General features: G+C 52.9%; 7 protein-coding genes across 7 annotated transcripts; 2 read left to right on the top strand and 5 right to left on the bottom strand.

Moving 5' to 3' along the window:
• Positions 1 to 459: 459 nt before the first annotated feature.
• Positions 460 to 1,167, top strand: J4E83_009828 (uncharacterized protein; the record flags this gene model as incomplete). The annotated part of the gene is made up of 1 exon (XM_049336713.1): positions 460 to 1,167. The coding sequence occupies one exon, from the start codon at positions 460 to 462 to the stop codon at positions 1,165 to 1,167; it is 708 nt and encodes a 235-aa protein (XP_049184139.1).
• A 404-nt stretch (positions 1,168 to 1,571) lies between these two features.
• Positions 1,572 to 3,888, bottom strand: J4E83_009827 (uncharacterized protein; the record flags this gene model as incomplete). The annotated part of the gene is made up of 3 exons (XM_049336712.1): positions 1,572 to 1,751; positions 1,901 to 3,633; positions 3,684 to 3,888. The coding sequence occupies 3 exons, from the start codon at positions 3,886 to 3,888 to the stop codon at positions 1,572 to 1,574; spliced, it is 2,118 nt and encodes a 705-aa protein (XP_049184138.1).
• A 345-nt stretch (positions 3,889 to 4,233) lies between these two features.
• Positions 4,234 to 5,092, top strand: YPT5 (GTPase Ypt5; the record flags this gene model as incomplete). Its single annotated transcript, XM_049336711.1, has 5 exons — positions 4,234 to 4,306; positions 4,356 to 4,375; positions 4,424 to 4,450; positions 4,500 to 4,691; positions 4,742 to 5,092. The coding sequence occupies 5 exons, from the start codon at positions 4,234 to 4,236 to the stop codon at positions 5,090 to 5,092; spliced, it is 663 nt and encodes a 220-aa protein (XP_049184137.1).
• Positions 5,093 to 6,644: 1,552 nt separating this feature from the next.
• On the bottom strand, positions 6,645 to 7,561 carry J4E83_009825 (uncharacterized protein; the record flags this gene model as incomplete). The annotated part of the gene is made up of 2 exons (XM_049336710.1): positions 6,645 to 7,525; positions 7,558 to 7,561. The coding sequence occupies 2 exons, from the start codon at positions 7,559 to 7,561 to the stop codon at positions 6,645 to 6,647; spliced, it is 885 nt and encodes a 294-aa protein (XP_049184136.1).
• A 734-nt stretch (positions 7,562 to 8,295) lies between these two features.
• Positions 8,296 to 9,856, bottom strand: J4E83_009824 (uncharacterized protein; the record flags this gene model as incomplete). The annotated part of the gene is made up of 2 exons (XM_049336709.1): positions 8,296 to 9,221; positions 9,277 to 9,856. 2 exons carry the CDS (start codon positions 9,854 to 9,856, stop codon positions 8,296 to 8,298), a joined length of 1,506 nt encoding a protein of 501 aa, XP_049184135.1.
• Positions 9,857 to 11,332: 1,476 nt separating this feature from the next.
• On the bottom strand, positions 11,333 to 12,541 carry J4E83_009823 (uncharacterized protein; the record flags this gene model as incomplete). Its single annotated transcript, XM_049336708.1, has 4 exons — positions 11,333 to 11,848; positions 11,902 to 12,087; positions 12,140 to 12,365; positions 12,420 to 12,541. The coding sequence occupies 4 exons, from the start codon at positions 12,539 to 12,541 to the stop codon at positions 11,333 to 11,335; spliced, it is 1,050 nt and encodes a 349-aa protein (XP_049184134.1).
• A 2,954-nt stretch (positions 12,542 to 15,495) lies between these two features.
• On the bottom strand, positions 15,496 to 17,295 carry J4E83_009822 (uncharacterized protein; the record flags this gene model as incomplete). The annotated part of the gene is made up of 1 exon (XM_049336707.1): positions 15,496 to 17,295. One exon carries the CDS (start codon positions 17,293 to 17,295, stop codon positions 15,496 to 15,498), a length of 1,800 nt encoding a protein of 599 aa, XP_049184133.1.
• Between the last annotated feature and the right edge of the window lie 872 nt (positions 17,296 to 18,167).

Raw genomic sequence — 18,167 nt, 5'->3', positions numbered from 1 at the left:
ACAGCTTTCGAGCGCCTGAGATCGTCGCAAAAAGCCAGACCCACCTTCCAGATCCGTCTGCAGGAGCAAATTCCGAGTGTGGCTTTGTCCTCGGCTACCTTTACTCCGTCTCAACAAACTACCGCCAGCAACACACGGCCAGCGCAACTCTAAATTTTCAACTTCTGGTCAGCTGAGCATTCACACCGAACACCTGTTCGCATACCACGGGCCGAGAAAATCTCCCCAACAAAACCCTTCGCACGAGACAAAGATCTCCGCGAAATCCCAAACCCCGCCAGCAACACAGCCAGCACAATTTGAAATTTTCAACTTCTGGTCAGCTGAGCACTCACACCGAACACCTGTTCGCAGCATACCACGGGCCGAGAAAATCTCCCCAACAAAACTCTCGCACGAGACAAAGATCTCCGCGCAAAACCCAAACCCCCGCGAAAATTTAAACACACCCCCGCAAAAATGTCTACCACACCATCATCCCACAGCTCCGCCACCGCGCGCGATGCCACAAACTACTCCTACGATCTCAGCAACGCGATATACGGCGCCTTCCCCAGCTGCGCAACCGATATCTCGCCGCGCAGATCACGCGCCGCATCTCCAAGTTCCGCGTCAAACTCAAACTCTTCAAAGAAGCGCAGCAGCACAGCCCGCATGACTACAAACAGCACTACCACTACCACTACCACAAACCGCACACTCTGCCGCCAAGCCATAAGTCTGCACCGCGAAAACGCGCCCCCAACCTGGCTGCCCGCACCCAACCCCACCAACACCAATAAACGCAGTGCACTCGCGAGACGCCAACAAGGCCAGCAAGGCATGAATATCCACGCTAGCACGTGCCTCAACCTCAATGCCAGCGCCGAAGAAGACTGTTCCGAAGCGGATTTGTGGATTTTGCCTGAGCTTGATGATTGGGAAGAAGATGAGACTGAGACTGAGTCTACGATTCTAACGCCTTCGAGTTCTGCGGAGTTTGACGCACCAGTGACTGGAGGACCGGAGAACAAGTGGGCTGGAGTACTACGCCGCGCCGCCAACTCGAACCTTGAGCGACTGCGCAACCGCCTGGAAGGTGATGGATGGGACTTTGTTAAGGCCGCCAACCAGGACGCCGAGGATTTGGATGAGGAATTCGACGTCGTTATTTGTGGCAAAGAGTAGGGGGATGAGTATGTCGGGCGACTACGAGGGGGTTCACGATTACGAGTTATGCGGTGTTTATTGGTGGAAAAGCGACTTCACTATTTACGATACCCAATTTTTGATAGAGTTTTGAATGAATTGTGTACTTCAAACCGAGTCTTTGGAAATTGTGTGCATGTGCATGGTGATGATGTATACCTCAAACCACATTTTACATAAACATGTTGTTGTGAATGTTCCTATTGTATCCCCCAACCAAGATTATTACAAAAACATACTAAAAAACTTCTAATTATACATTTCCATCCCAACCAACCGTCCCTTCACCCAAACCTCCCTCTCTACCCACCCTCCCCTTCCCTCCCCTTCCCCTCCCCTTTACCCCCTCTCCCCCCATCCCATCTCACAAACCCAACCCGCACCTACTCAATCCTCTTCTTCCCCTCCTCCAACCCCAATAACCTCGCATCACTCTTCCCGCGCTCATGTTTCGCGCTACCACCCACAAGCGGCCCGACAACAGGGTTATTCCTTACTTTAGCCAGCGTTTCCTGGAAGGCTTCGATTTGCGGGGGTTGGCGGTTGAGTTTGGGGAAGTTGACCTGTTGGAAAGAGAGAGGGTTAGCGAGTGTAATCTCTTACAAGTGGGAGGATGAGAGTGTGGGAAGGTGGGATGGAAGGATAGGAAGGAAGGAAGGGAAGAAGAAGGGGATGGAAGAAGAAGGGGATGGAAGATAGGAAGAAGACTTACATATAACGTCCCATGATTCCAAATGAAATTCGCGCAGACTGCCGCGGTGAGGAGGGAGATCAAGAGGAGAAGCCGTAACGGCCAGACCGCCGCGTCAGGTGCGCGCCGAGTGAAGCTACCGACGAAAATAAAAAACACAGCTGCGGCGAGAATATACGGTATCGACTGGATGAAGAGCGGTCTCCGATCCGCGAAAAGAAGTTGTCCGCTCATACCCGAATCACTCGGAAGATAATTACCCAGAAAAAGATCAAACGCATCCTGTCTCGGTCCATCGGTGAAGTTATTAAGACAATACCTCGTGATACTATTATTCAGATCCTGCAGCGCACCAGCCTTTGTCCTTACACCCAAGCGTGTGAAATCGGTCTTTAGGGCTCCAGTACCAGAATATGATTTCGACACCACATCCGCGTTATCGGCCCAGACGTTGCGGAACAGGTGTTCGAATGCTTGGTCCTCTTCTGCGGACTCGCCTTCGCGCATGAGACCGCAGTCGATGAGCATGCGGCTGAGGACGTAGCGGCCTAGCATACTCTGGACGACGTTCGTACGGTCGAGACAATCCATGCAGTTCGTGCGCACCACAGCCGTCTGGTGCCGTCGGACTTCCACGCCGGTGCCGTCACCGGGCATGTCGACGCCGCAGAAGTAGCCGTGCTTGAGGATGTGGGGTTCGAGTTGGTTCATGAGGAGTTTGGCGCGGTCCCACCGGAGCCCTTTAGTTTCGTTGTGAAAGTCGAAGTAGACGTAGTGGAGGCGGTCGTATACGGTTTGCGCCTTGGCGGGGTCGATGATGTGGAATTTCTCAGAGGTGATGCGGTCGCCTTCGACATTTTCGGCGGGGGAGGTGTGGAGGAGGTTGACCATTTGCTCGTAGGCTTCTTTGACGCGCTGCTCGCGGCCTTTTTGGTTGACCAGGTTCACCATCCAGTTGTCGCCGTAGAGCCGGATTTGCTCGGCGAAGTGCTTCTTGGCGGCTGGCAGCGCGTTGTCGATGCCGCGGACTTGTAGCTTGGGCGTGTATTTTAGGGTGTTGATTTCGGCCCAGTAGACGGGCACGCTCCCTCTTGTTTGCACGTATGCAAGCACCTGTGTCTCCTTTCCGGCATTTCCACCTGCTGCGCCGTTCTGGTTTGAGCCGAATCCGCCGGGGCCGCCCGATGCGTTGTCGTTCAGGATGATGGTCTGCTCCGTCTCGTTGAAGTTGGACACGTTGCCGTTCTCGTCGATGCCGCGCGAAAAGTAGCGGGTTCCCGCCTTGAGGCGCGAGCGGCGGGTGATGAGGATGAAGGTGAGAGGGGTGCCCTTGATGGATGTGTTCTTGATTTCGAGCATTCCGTACATGACGGGCAGGATGTAGGGATCCGCGCCCGGCTGGTGTCCGCTCGAGTGCCTGCCATATCCGCCGCTGAGACCTCCGCGGAAGTCGATGAGGTCGCTGGAGACGAAGCGATTCCAGTAGAAGCGGTCGTCTGCGCGCTTCCACAGGGGCGTGGCGGGGTCGAGGTGGGCCTGGCGCTGGAAGGTGTTGGTGATGTCGAAGGAGTAGGAGAAGAACAGCGGGGACGTCTTGATGAGCGTCTTGAGCAGGCTGAGGTAGTTGTCCTCGTCGGCGTCGTGCAGCGGCTTCTCGCGCAGGGAGAGGAACTCGGTCGAGACTATCTTGTAGATCATGTGGCCCTTTATCCGGCCCATGGGCTGGGCCTTGGTAATGACGATGATGTACTTGTCTTCACGTGCATCAGCATTCGTGTCCCCTAGTGCTGTGCAAGAGGCATACCTAGTCGCAGCTTGATCATGCCCAGGATGCCGGCAATGCTCGACACGCGCTTGGAGCCCAGCAGCTTGCCATCGTGGAGGCGGATGTCACCTGACGGGCGGTCTACCACGAGTGTAGGGGCCGAGGGCGAAGAGGGCGACGAGAAGGCGTAGTGCGAGGGCGACGAGTGGACGTTGATGTCGCGGTAGGGGAGAGCGACGCTCATGATGTCGTCCACCGGCGTGTATACGGTGATTTACAGAGTAGGTGCGTGGTGTTGAGTATGGTGTTTGGCGCGATGTGTTTGGATGCGTTTTCTCAAACGGGAGGTTTCGTCATGGCGGCCATTGCGGCCAAGGGTCCCCGACTCGCGCGCTAGGGCCAAGCACCAGACGCAGCACCTCGTCACAGCACCATCCAGCTCTTTCACCCTCACCACACCCCAACACGCCTCTCTCACCCATACCCCGACCCGGTCCCGCCTTGACCGCCCACTACTCGCACCACCACCCTCGCCCACTCTACACCAGCCCCCTCCGCCACAACCCGCTAGCGCCGCGTCACCCCCATCATGTCGGCCAGGATGCAGCAAGGCCAACGGCCCGGAGGCTCCAGATTCGCACAGTTCAAGCTGGTGCTGTTGGGTACGAGATTACTATGATATGTGTATGAAGACATGACTAACCTGCCCAGGTGAATCCGCCGTCGGAAAGGTGCGCAGGCCTATCAAGGCAGCCATGACATAAGCTAACATGCCGCAGTCGTCTCTAGTATTGCGCTTCGTCAAGGTACGCCATACCACATGTCCAGACATGTTCCGAGGACTAATGTATGCAGGACCAATTCGACGACTACCGGGAATCCACCATCGGCGCCGCCTTCCTCACCCAAACCATCGCCCTCGATGAGAACACGACGGTCAAGTTCGAGATCTGGGATACCGCCGGCCAGGAGCGCTACAAGTCGCTCGCGCCCATGTACTACCGAAACGCAAACTGCGCCGTCGTCGTCTACGACATCACACAGGCCGTACGTCTCCCTTCCACCACCCCATATCATGATTAGACTAACACCCCCAGGCCTCCCTCGACAAAGCAAAAGCCTGGGTCAAAGAACTCCAACGCCAAGCCAACGAAAACATCATCATCGCCCTCGCCGGCAACAAACTCGATCTCGTGACCGAATCCCCCGACAAGCGCGCCATCTCCACCGCCGACGCCGAGCAATACGCCCGCGAAGCCGGCCTCCTCTTCTTCGAGACGTCGGCCAAGACAAGCGAGAACGTGAAGGAGCTCTTCACTGCTATCGCGAAGAAACTGCCTATCGACCAGGCGGGACCCAGGAATCTGAGACCGGGCCAGCAACGACAGGGCGTTAACCTTAGGCCTGAGGCGAACCAGACTCAGGGGCCTGGTGGGTGCAACTGCTAGGGTTTGGGGGGATGGGGAATTTGGTTGTTTGGTATATCGCGCGACAGAGATTGCAGAGGTGATAAGAGAAGACGCGATGCGATGTGACTTGGGATGGGTCCATGCTATGTCTGGGTGCCCAGTGTAGCCTTTCTTCGTACGTCTCTCAGTATGTTCATTGTGGGACATTGGTGTGGGCTTATTTGGAGTAAAGGGTTTGTGTTTGATCGCTCGAAGTCCATATTGCTTTGTTCACTCAAGAGAAGATATTTTGGGGCTAACCTGCACCGACCTTTTTTAATTAATGAATTTCGATCAAGTATATCTACCCTCGAGACTTCCATCATTCACATCACTCAGCTCATTGTTGTCGAACATACAGCATCGGACCGACACCCTGGAAAGGCGAAGTCACGGGTGCGTCCCTCTGCGGGAGTAAGCCATGCGAGGTTCCGGCATCTGACTATCAGAACTTCCCAAGCGCAATGGTATAAAAATCGAAAGCCTCCAAGGCAGCCTCCTCAGGCTTCAGAAACTGGTCAATCCATCCGCGCCATCCCCCGTCATGTGATGCCGTAAAAGCGGCTTTGCAGTACTCTCAATAGTCTGGGTACCACCCCGCTTGCTCCCAGTCGACGATAGCCGCCACACGGACAGGTGACTGGGCTGTAACGATAATGTTAGCCGGCCGTAAATCACCATGCGTCAAGACTATAGGTCCTTCGTCGGGGAGCAGCTGTCGCCAGGGGTCTTCGATGCTCTTTGGGTTTGGTAGAGAGGAGTTAGAGGAAGGACAGCCAGTCGTGGAAGGAGGAACGAGTAGGAAAGGGTCTTAGTGATGGCAGACCTTCAAGACAGCGATCCGATCCAGCTTCCTGGCGGATAGACCCTGTATGAACTGTTAGAGGCGTTGCAAACTGATGGGATTACACTCACCAATGTGTGGCTGCAACCCAGAGAATCTAACCTCGCGATAACACGACGTCATGGCTCGAAGATCACTGCAGACTGAGCTTTTATCCGCAGAAGACATCGATTCCCACATCCGTTCAAGCGTAGGTCCTTGTATATGCTGCATGTAAATGAAGGTCTCGCTACTTTTGCCTGCCCGCTCCACGACCCTCCAACCGTAGACTTCAGGCACGGGGACCTTGTCCTTTAAAAGCTTGTTCATCATCCAGAGAGCCACACCTTCTGAAGTATGTACATCGACAGGGTGGGTGGGGGAGGCGGAGGGGCGGTGGGGAGGCGGAGGGGCGGTGGAGGGGAGGATGGGGGATCCTACTTTGTTGGTGTTAGCTGGGTGCGTGAGGGGTATATCGATGATGTTGAGTGTGATTAGTAGGTTGGCTTTATAACGATGTGGTCAAATGGCTGGGCTAAGTGGGGCTACAACTCCATTCCTCGTCACGACACGGCATTGGACTGACATAGCCTCAATATGTAAATTGAACGGTTTTGCTTCAGGGTTACCTGCGGAAGTGGGTTTTGTACAACCTCATTTCCATATTACTTAGGTATCCTACCATGGATACCGCAACCCCCCTCTACCCATCTATACCTCCGCGTCACCTCACACCATATTCTTGTTCTTGTAGTACTCCTCCTGCTCCGCATACGATGCCTGAGCAGATTCGATCAAGAACTTGGTAAGTTCTCGTACATCGTCCTTGTGATACCAGTTTACGAGGAGGTTCTCCACTTTCTGTAACATGGAGTAGTAGGCGGTGCGAGCTTCTTCGATGGTTGTGAAGGATAGGGAGGTGGAGGGAGGGGAGGGTTTTGTGGAGGCTTTGTCTGAGGAGTTGGGGTTGTTGATAGAGTCTTCATCGGAAGAGGACGAGGAAGAGTCTGAGGAGGAAGAGGCTGAGGATGAAGAGTCTGAGGAGTCTGAAAAGTCTGAAAAGTCTGAAAAGTCTGAAAAGTCTGAGGACTCTTCGTCTGAGAGATCGTCGTCCGAGGAGGAATTGTCATCTGAGCACATGTCGTCTGAAGAGCTGTCGTCTGAAGAGCTGTCATCTGAAGAGCTGTCATCTGAAGAGCTGTCATCTGAAGAGCTGTCATCTGAAGAGCTAGCGACAGAAGAGTTGTCGTTAGCGGGGGTGGCAAAGAGGTCAGAAGAATCGTCGTCAGAGGAGCAGTCATTCTCGGAGTCGTACTGCGATGAATGTGATAGGGTGTGTGTTTCCGTTGGTGGGTTGGATGGACTTGAGAGTGTCAGCGGTTGCATCAGTGCCCGCAACGAACTTGGTAATGCAGACTCAGCTTCCTCGGTGTCTTCCTGGTCTTTGTTATCGTCCATATCCTCCCAGTTATCCTCATCATCAACATCATCCACCTCTTGGTCATCGTCCATATCCTCCCAATCGTCTTCATCATCGACATCCTCCCAATCATTCTCATCGTCGACATCCTCCCACTCTTCCTCTTCGTCAACCCCCACATCCTCTCCCTCTTCCCCATCATCATCCCCCACATCCTCCCACTCATCATCACCATCAGCTTCAAGCTCTTGTGTTGACGATACTTCTTCTTTTTCGAGGGGACATGATAGCACGGCTTCAAGCAACATGCCCATCAACTCTCGCAACCTTCTCTCGCTTTCAAGTGCTCTATTGGCCAGACCTCGATCCTTGAAAGCGCCACCACCTTTAAAAGGACGCTTCACGTGTGCTGTGGCTGTAGACATGTTGTGAAAGGACTGCGGGTCTGTTGTTTGGTGGAGCAGGAGTGATTGAATGTAGCGGGATTGTGCGTTGTTAGGATAAGGGTTTGTTGGCGGTAGTAGTGAAGTATTGAAATACGCGTATAGAATGATGGTGTTTTGGACGCTGTGAAGCTACTATACGAGTATCGTGAGCGGATAGTAGATGTACAGTAGGTGTTGCGTGCTGTACGAGAGATATCTGGCTAATGTATACAATGTAAAGGTTGTCCTTGTATTATTCAACACAGATGGTTGTAACATTCGAAGAAGCCGATTAACAGACAATGCAGCCGTTAGGAGGGTTCTTTGAGTGTTACAACCGCCTATCGAGATGTTCTTCGACAGTTTAATACCGTGCGAAGTACTCAGCTCTTCTTAGCTTGAGATATTGAAGAAGTGGGCTGTTTACATAGGGGCATCCCTCATAAGCAATGGTTCTTATGAGGGATTCCCCTATGTGAACAACCCACTCCAACAACATCTCACGCCAACCCCACCCCCCTTCTCTTACCACCCCCTAAGCCAAACCCGTACCAACACTCCAAGTCGCATCCGCGTTGAAACTCGCCGCCGCATCGAAATCATGAACACCACCATTACTAGCAATATTTCCAATATTGTTGTAGTGGCGAATATACCTCGTCGGATACCCCCACGCCCTTATCGAACTCCCCGACCCCGTGAAACCCGCTTGGGGACAGAACGTCGCGTCCTCTTTGAACGCCTTCGACCCATCATTCGCCTGCAGCTGCAACACAAAGTTGAAATGGCGAATGTAACTCCCAGCGGTGTCTTTGGATTCAAACGAGAAGCAAGCACTGTTCGCCAGTCCGGCGCGTACAGTCCAACTAGCCTGTCGCTTGAGCAGTGCGGTGCTGGAGGAAGAAACGACTTGCGTGTTTACGGTTGAGCCGGTGTGAGCGAGGTAGCGATCCGTGTATCCTGCTGTTGTAGCGCGGAGAGAGATTGATGATCCGACTGTGTAGCCAGCTCCGCTGGTCAGGCTCGTAGTCGCATATTTGGCCGCGACGATATTAGCTTGCACAGCGTTCTCCGTCGCATCACTCGGATACCCAGTCGTCATAACGCCCTCGTAAAACGTTCCCTGCGCTCCATTGCTGTTGTCGCCGCCGATACCCAGGATGATCGCGCCTTCTTTGCTCATGGGGTTGTAGCCTGAGGCGCTGGGTCGCGCGCCATTGTAGTACGTTGATAGCGAGCCGGATGCAGCGTTGCCGCCGCGGAGAGCCCACTTGTTTGGTCCGCCCTTTAGGACGGTGGTGAGGAAGCGGTCTGTGAGAGTAGGGTCCGCTGGGTTGTTTTTGGGCGACATGCCGGAGAAGAGACCGTTTTCCAGGTCGGCCATTAGCCAGGGGCCGGAGCCGGCGCCGGTGCCCCATATGGTATTTGTCCCGAAGTAGATAGCCTCCATGTGGCCGTTGCCTGTGCTTTCTGTTAGATATATGCCGTTGATAAGACGATGTGAGAGTATGCTTACCGGTGTCGAGATTGTTCGTCTCGGCGTTGCCGTAGTCGAAACAGCATGCGTCGTTGTAATGTGTTCCGTCGAGGACGGCGTACATGCCCTCTGCTGCATCGCCAGTCGCTGAGCCGCTGACCTTGTTGTTGCGGTATCCGGTACCCGGTGAGACGAAAACACCATATGCCTTCTTCCCATTCAATGTGACTGGTGCGCCGATAGCACCAGCCAGGTTGTCATAGCCATTAGCTTCCGGGCCATTGAAGCCTCCTGGAGGCGCCTGAGTGAGATGGTTACCACGACCAGATTGATCGTAGATAATGGTGATGAGACATGTGGTGTTGGCGCAGAATTTGTCTTGAGTTGCAGCATTAGCTACACCACCGGCGGATAGAGGTGCGACGTTGGTGGTAGCGCCATCGGATCCGCGCTTGACCTGATAGAGGGAACCGCTGAAGGCATTGTAAAGCGCGCGAGTGGTGCTGTGAGCGGCGATGCAAGGCGTGTTACCAGAGGCGTAGATATCGCAAGGTCCAGCGGCAACAAAAGAACCCGTAGCCGCAAGGCCAAGAGCGGCGATCTTGGATGGTGAAGGCATGACTGGCTGTTACTATTATTACCACGAGAGAAGAACCGGGCGATCGTCTGGATCAACCAGAGGATTGGTACATCGCCCGCATTTAAACAAATGTCTCTGCAGCCTCGTTCTTACTGTGTCAATATACATAGTTCGTGTTTGCGTCCGTGGACTAGATGAGAAAGGCAGTTGGAAATGCACGGAGTGCAATTTCTCCTCCAACAGCGGCAAGGCCTGTACTTTTATCAGCCTAAGGACGTCACGAGGTTGCAACTCCAGGTACTCTGGCGTCTGCGCTCCCCGTATTTTGGCTGTAGAGATTGCGGGGGAGACCAGGGTATAAGGCTGTAGCTCCGGAAGATATAAGCTTTGCCGAGGAACACCCATTTGACGAGGCGCTTACCACCTACACATCATCCACCCTCCAACAACACATCACGATCCACCCTCTTTGCTCTCTATCATTTACACCCAAAGATCCACCATCCTCCCCTCCTCCGCCCCTCCGCCTCCCCCGCCCACCCTGAGGGCAGGGTCTAAGGTTGTAGTGCCGGAAGAAATAAGCTTTGCCGAGGAACATCAGTCGGATGACAAGACCTGGGCTAGCGTTTCCAAGAGCCGTCGGAGCACACGCCGTTACACCGCATACACGTGAGAACACTTCCGTAACTTTCCATAACAAGCAGTGTGACTCTTTACAGTTCTGAACGCTCCACTGTCCACAATGAGTCGAGTTGGCCTCGGGATTCGCATCCGATGGCGTTCTAGATTTGATCGTCCTTTTGTGACAGTGCCGACAGGTATGCGTGTGACGTGTAAACCTTGGATGGTTGTTTTGAAACGCGAAGTGAGGTAGTTAATGCAGTTTGAAGCTCGTTGGTGTCAATAGTATCGCGGCGAAGGTTTGCAGGGCCAGATCCGACGCTTACGGCATGCTTATGGTCGGCGCTTTCGCAGTTGGGTGGTTGGAGTTCGTTCAATAGTCTGGCCGATGTTCGCCGGGTGAGCTCAAGGGCTGCGATCCAAGGGTACCGTGGACAGGATGAAGATGGCGCAGAACGCCTTCTCTCACGAATAGAGGGTGCGAAGTTGTTGAGCTGGATCGTTGAAATTCCTGTGCGCGAGGCTAAGAGCTGTCATACTGCTGACATGTTAGCCTTCCGTCATTGACGTCCAATGCGGGCCGCTCACTACACGGATGCACGAGTTGAGCGTGTGGACGTAGTGGCGCGTCGCACTGAGATTATTGATGTATTCGGCGTCCTGGCCGTCTGTATTCTGAGATGTCTATTTTTGTACCCTTGATAAGAGTCGTCCAACGTGGTATCATATGCTAAAGCGATGCAAAAATTCCACCAAGATGTAAGCGCCCCCAATATGCCAGTCGTAACTTTATGTTTCCCGCTTGCGCGTACATGATGCGCGACGTGAAATCTTTGATGTCGGTTCGAGGACGCTGTCGCTATCCGTATTGATCGCGGAAGTCGGGTCGTGGCGTCACCGGTCGTGTCCGCTGGATCGCGGTGCCAACGGCGGTAATGGCATGTGGTTCTCGTGAAGGTCACCGTGTGTCTCGTACCGCGCCGGACGTTGCTTCATCCGCTCGACTTGTAGCTCCACTTCGCTGGTCAAAGTGATCGTCATGTCGGTGTCCGTAGTCATGTTTCCATTATTGCTTTTCGGGCGGACCTTGCCCCACAGACGCGACATCCCCGATTTGGGGGCTTCCTCCTCTTCCAGAATAGCTTCCTGGCTGCCTCGCTCCAGATCCTGCTCTGTGTCCGCCCAATGCTTCATCTCATAGCTGTTGCCCTTGTCGTTTGCGAGTTCTGGCGCATTGCGCGGTGCTGTGGATTTCCGGTTCGTGGAGGAATGCGACGCTGATGCGTTGGCGGTTAGCGTCTTTGATGAGTTCGCGCTCTTCTTGAAGGATATGCCACCTGAGAAGGATTGCGATAGACTGAAGGGGATCTTCGCGAGGAGGGGCTTTAGTACTGGGGCCGAGGCGCATATCTGTGGCGAGTAAGCATCGTGTCACTGATTAGCAGTCGTACGTAACAACTTACTACACCCAAGTCTATCTCTACAGCGGCCGCAATCCACAGTGGATATGCGTACCAGGTTTGATCGTACTCGTTGTTGAAGAGACTCCGATAGATGAACCAGGTACGCACAATACCAGCAGCAGAGACAATCAGCCCCATACCGAATAGCGCGGCGACAGCCATGCGCTCACGCAGACGCATGTGAAGCTGGTATCAGTTAGTAGTGCTTTGCCTTGCGTATGGGATTGAGCCAACTCACCCCCATGACCAAAGGTATTGGTGTTAGGGTAGTAAGAAAATCCGCGACACAGTTGATAATTCCACAAATGAGAGTCGCAGTCCCCTCGTCCATGCAAGTATCTGCCGGTGCGCCGATGGTCCAATAGTTCTTGATGGGTGTGCAGAAGAAGATGGCGATGAAGGGGAATGATATCAAGATGCCGAGCGTGTAGGCGACATTGACATGTACCGCCCACTTGAACCATCTAAGCAAATTAGCAAGGCTATTGGGACGCGATAGCAATGCCAAAGGTACTCACGTCTTCCCCGAATCCGTGACCAAGCGGTAGTAGAAGCAATGCAGAGAGAGTCTCGTGAAGCTCGCGGCCGCTGTGAAGACGACCTTCGCGGTCATGGCGATTTTGTAGGCCGGAACAAACATGTGAAAGGGTATATCCCAAACATGTCTGTAGTGGTTCGATGATTAGCTGTTTGCTGCGAATGGAGATCGGGTTATTTACCTATCCCATCCATATCGGAGGTTTGCCAGGAGAACGACGGCAGTGAGACCGCACGTGAAGAGCAGCGCAAAGAGGATGAAGATATCGTCAATACCGAACCACCTCTTGATCACTATACGGGTGTATAACCGCGCAATCACAACGAGGATGGTTAGTGCGATGAGGATGCTGTTGACGATGAGGAGGGCAGGGCCGCGCGTTTCCGGGTCAATGTAATTCGGAGTCGGCCAACCCAACAGGACATCCACCGGAGGCAGCTGCATACTGGATTATCGTGGGCCTGCCCGGGGAAGTATGCGAGACATGTGGGCGTGGAGGATTGACGAGCTGCGGATAGACGGGTCAGGTCAAAGAAACGAGATCGAGAGCTTGCCACTAGGATAGGGTCTCGAGGGTTATGTTCAGTGAAGAGTGGGGCTGCGCACATGGCCGTTAGCTCCATCCATGTCATGAAGCGCAATGGCGCGCTGGCTACCGTCACGACGCTGGTGTCGCATTGGCTTCGAAGCTCGGCTTGTACACGGACCGTACGCAAGGCACGATAATCGTGGCGCATCAGCGGGGTCTTGCATGCGGCGCACGAACTCTCCGTGAAGGGTGGAACCCAAAATCACGACAAAAGGTTCTGCCAACCGCACGATCCGGGCACAATGACGAACACCTGAACGGGCTCGCTCCATCAAGATCTGCCCAGGCATTTCGAGTGCATCCCAATGGCCTCGGAGATAATTCCATTCTGCCCATTCAGTCGGTAGCAAAGATGGTTCTTGGTTGGACACTGGCTTACCGGACACCAATTTCCGCCTCGCCGGCAGTACAAACATGCCGCCACGACAACGAGTATGGCAGTCCCTTGCACAAGAACACGGTCATGTCTCAGGTCACAGGGACATCCAATGGATGAGTCGTGCCACCTGTAGCTACGGGAGCTAGGTCTTGGCCAAGTTGGGAGCTTCCGGGAGGCACCAACCAGTATTGTCCGGCAATAACGGGGGGCTGTTTAAATCGTCGAAACTTTCTAGACCCTGAAACCATGTGTTGAATGCAGCAATCGACGCGAAACATGGTGTTGATCCAAGGGTTCGTAGTTGTGGAGGGAAGGTCTGCCTGTGCGTGCGGCCAGGTCAGATCAGGCATCCCACGCTAGCGCCGACCGCACGGGGCCTAGCGTCGGATCTTTGTCACCCTGCAGCGATCCATTGCTGTTCCGCCCCACCCGTATCCTCCATCGTCGAACTCAAAACTACGGGGGCATTTCGATCTAATTATGTTGCGAAGGAATCACAACGACTGTGCCGCGTGAACATCGGCACCCGACAAATGGCTATGTTTATCTCCGAGGACGCCGACATCACGGATATCACGGACCCGTTGACAGCGGTGTGGCTGTTGCACGCTGACGTGCAGTGTTCACAGTTCAACAAACCTTCGTAAAGTAGGTCGTGCAGTTCTCGCGGCTTTGGGTGCGGTCATATAGCGCCGACACCAGGGTACTGGAGCTTACGCGTGCCGATGTATTTTGCAGAACTCATCTGCTACCCACTCGTGCCACTCTTTGATGACTGCGGCGTGGGTATCACTAGGGTATGTACCGACTCGTTCACGTATGACGCCTACATGTTCGAACGATGAATCCTTCGCTCCATCGGTTCCAAAAGCCACACCGCTGGATCCATGTGCGATATCCTCCGCATACATAGGACCATGTTCGCGCCCAGGCCCCTGACTCGATATGAGGCTGATACGCCCTCCTTTGCTCTGCCGGGACAAGGCTGCCACGAGGCTGGCAGTGGCTTGCACCTAATTCCATAGCGCGCGCAATGCACGAGCATACCGGCGTGCTCTCGAGACGAGGTTTGGCGTCGCTTGAACTTCGATGCCCGGGCATATGTCTCTTCTTGTGTCGATTCTCGCATTGAAACATTCTCTTTTGGCTCCAGATATTGATGTCGCAACCAATACCCACAGTATATCTGCATCAACGGGACGTATCTCGACAATTTCATCTGCAGGATCGATCCGCCCCAGGAACATGATTCGGGTGCGGCTCCGTTCGACCGTCATTGGCCGAGCCCGCCCCCAGAAAGGCGCGCTGCCCCCAGAAAACAAGGCGTGCAGCATCGTGCGCAGTCAGCATTTGCGCCTCCGAACCATTGCCCAACTACGAGACTTCTACGCTCAACGCCAGAATCATGCCATGTCCTCATTTGGATTCTTACTGTTAAGCCCGCGTCTTCCGCCACGTGTGGGCTGTCGCCATTGTTTACCTGACGCCGCATCGGGCCTTCTGCCGCACAGTTTTTGCTAGGTTCTTCCTAGTTATACAACATGAACTAGGACTCAGGCACATACTCGCCCACGACCCTCTGCCGTCCCAATACCGGGTGAAGACGACGGTTACTTGCAGGCGACCCGCCGTTGTGGGTACTGCATGCAACCAAGGGGTGTTCATTCATACTCATTGTGGGCTCGGGAATCTTTGACGAAACTGTCTCAGGGACTCAAACATGTATCGCGGTCATTGCGATGGGGAAAAAGGTATGTCGGGTGGGCAAGCTGGTTACATGATGTTGCACGCAGAACACCAGTATCACCGCAGGTGAATGTTGGTATGCAGGTAAGTATAGCGAGACACTATTGAGTTGCTCTACTACTACATTTTGAATGCCGGCCCAATAGGCAAATAGCATGCAAGCCACATGTCGGCTTGTAGTCATGGTAGTGTATACATGACAGGATGGCACAACCCTCGTTCATACTCCACGCGACACGTCCGTCGAACCATTCCAATCGCTGACCAATGCTTACAAGTCTCGTGACTTCTCCAGGTACCCGAACTGCTCTCCCGATAAACCCCACCTCTCTCCGCGCCCAACTAGGCCCACGACATCGTCGCATTCGCGAACCTAACACCCAGATCCCTCTCATGAAGAGGAGGATTGAAGTCCGCAGAAGGGTCACCGTAATCATGCTTAGTCTTCTGCTTACACTTCTTGAACGGGTGCTTCAGGCTGCCGGGAATCGGCGGATCACCCGGTTTGCGAAGAGCATCGAGTCGGGAATGCCAATCGACATCATTATCGCCTTTGCAATGGCCTTCGTTGTGGCAAAGGTTCTCCCAATCTTCCGAGAACATGAGACCACTTCGCACCAGGAAGTTGAAGGTCTGGTCTTGGTAAGGATTGTATGTGTTGTCGTTCCAGCCGAACTCGCCGACCATGCAAGGGAAATTCCGACCGTGAGTGGACCAGACGCTGGAAATGGCTTCGCCGCGGGGATTACGTGCGATCGCTAACGTGTAGGCGCCCATGAGATTGAATTGGCCGTTGCCCCAATTCATCGCCTGTCCTAGAGCCGACTGGACCGTCTGGAAGTCCGCAGTTTGTAGAGCGTCATACAGATTGTGCTCATGAACCGCAAGGGATGAGCGGACGACATCTTCCAAGGTAGCTCCGTAGACGTCGGAGTTCTGTCCTTCGAAGAAGTTTCGATATCCAGTGGGGCCATGAATCAACGCTTTGTGGTTTTTACCAGGGTCGTTCTCCTGCGAAATGTCCAAGGCGTATATCCAGTATGAGTGATCCGGACGTTCCGGCAAGCAAATCCGGTTCTCGGTCGGTCCACGAGTGTCCACCTCACAGGCACCTGTAGGGACGTCAGCATCAACGATATAGGGCCGTTCCCATTGCCACAATGCGTTGATCACAGCATGCTTGAAGACCTTCTCGGACATCCTCATGATATCCTCTTGGATATTGCCATCTCTTCTGAAGAAGTCTTGACCCTGCATGAGACCGAGCAGGTCTTGTCCATGGTTGTTCTTGTCCCCTTCCATGAGCTGCTTCGACTCATGTGCAATGCTGATCATACTGTGATGGCGAAAGTCGTTTAGGGATGAGCGTATAACATCCTCGATATTGTCAGGAAGCTTCTCAGGGTCAGCTCGAGCGGTGTTGATTGTGCCGACGACGGAGATGTAGGTAGACGCGGCCATGTTAACCATCGAAGGTGCGGCAGTCTTGTCGAGTCCAATGAAACCTGGGATAGCTAGTGCCCCACCAGCCATCATCAGTAGAGCGGAGACGGCGGTCATGCCGAGCTTCTCCATCCTCCTGTGGTCGTTCTTCTCCTGTTGAATTTGCGTCGAGATGCGTGATGCAGCGCTGTATCTCGCCACAAGTGAAGGCACTTGTCCATCCGCATACAATGCACCTTCCTGTAAGCCTTCGCGAAGGCTCTTTAACAGGTGGTCCACACCGCCAATCTGTTCGAAGAGGAAGTAAGCCATCTGCCTATCGTGTTGCGACAGCGAGGGATCAAGAGCTTGGCAAGAGAAGCTGCATCCTCCGACAGTGTCGCAATAGGAGGCACTTGGCGCTACATTAGGCGCAAGCTTGTCGCGAAGATAGTGCGGGAATGAGTTGTAGCCTGGGTCGTTCAGATAGCCGGTCCAGTGCGCGGCGGCAAATACCTGGATGTTCGGTAGGTTCTGCCTCCAGGTCTGGGCGGTGGGGGTTACCAGGCCACAGCTGGCCGATGAATACGAAGGCACTGAGACATATCCGCCGGGGCCCTGTGTTGGTGGTGGTTTCCGAGGATCGACGTTTACGGGAGCGCCGGTGACGAAGGTTACGAGACAGAACAAGATTCTGGTGATGAGCATCGTGAACAACATCTTGATAGTTAGCGTCTCTGTGGAAGGGGTTTGTGGTAGTAGTAGTACTTACTGTTGTAGTGGTGGTAGTAGTTGGAGTTGTTGTAATTGAAGCTGTAGTTAGAACTGTAGTAGTGGTAGCTGTCGTTATACTAGTGGTGATACTCTATTTTCAGAAGAGTTAAAGAGTGCAGGATATCCGGCATGTTATATACGAAATCCAACGGCAGTGCGGTGATGAGATTTTCGCCTCGAAAAGCGGCGAGTTCTCTCAACCATGGTTGTCACCTATTCCAAGTTTACCAGCTGAGTTGCATCAGGCTCTGCATTGGCTACTTGCTTCGCCAAGTAGGTCTTAACATCCAGCGATGTTCCGTAGTTAGCATGAACAAAGTAGAAGGTGTAGGAAAAAAGAGAGTGAACCAGAGTTCAGATCTCAGCGCACCGGCCATATGCAACTAGAATGTTAATTAGTAGCTTTAATTATAGTCTATAGCCGCTCTTAACTAGGTAAGTTACTAAGGTTATTATTAGCTCTCTTTACTAAAAACTAGTATACTACTAAAAGTAACTATAAGTTATATTACTACTACTACTAAGCTAAAGTAAAGTATAAGTAGCTAAAATTTTTACTTAAATATTTTTACTTATATAAACTACTATAAATATAGCTATTTTAGTATATTAAAATTACTTTTTTTATATAAACTTAAACTAACTTTAGTAAATACTACTTTACTTTTACTATATAAAAGTAAAACTTAACTAATTTAAAGCTAAGTTTTAATATACTTACTATAATAATATAGTTTACTAGTACTACTATATAAGCTAAAAAGTTAATTATAAGTAATTTAATAAAATTAAATAAAATACTTTTATACTACTAACTT

The sequence above is a fragment of the Alternaria metachromatica genome (assembly GCF_023757995.1).
Source record: "Alternaria metachromatica strain BMP 0045 chromosome Unknown scaffold_37, whole genome shotgun sequence".
Lineage (NCBI taxonomy): Eukaryota > Fungi > Ascomycota > Dothideomycetes > Pleosporales > Pleosporaceae > Alternaria > Alternaria metachromatica.
Note: the sequence above shows the minus strand (reverse complement) of the source record. Positions and strands in the feature narration are given on the sequence as shown.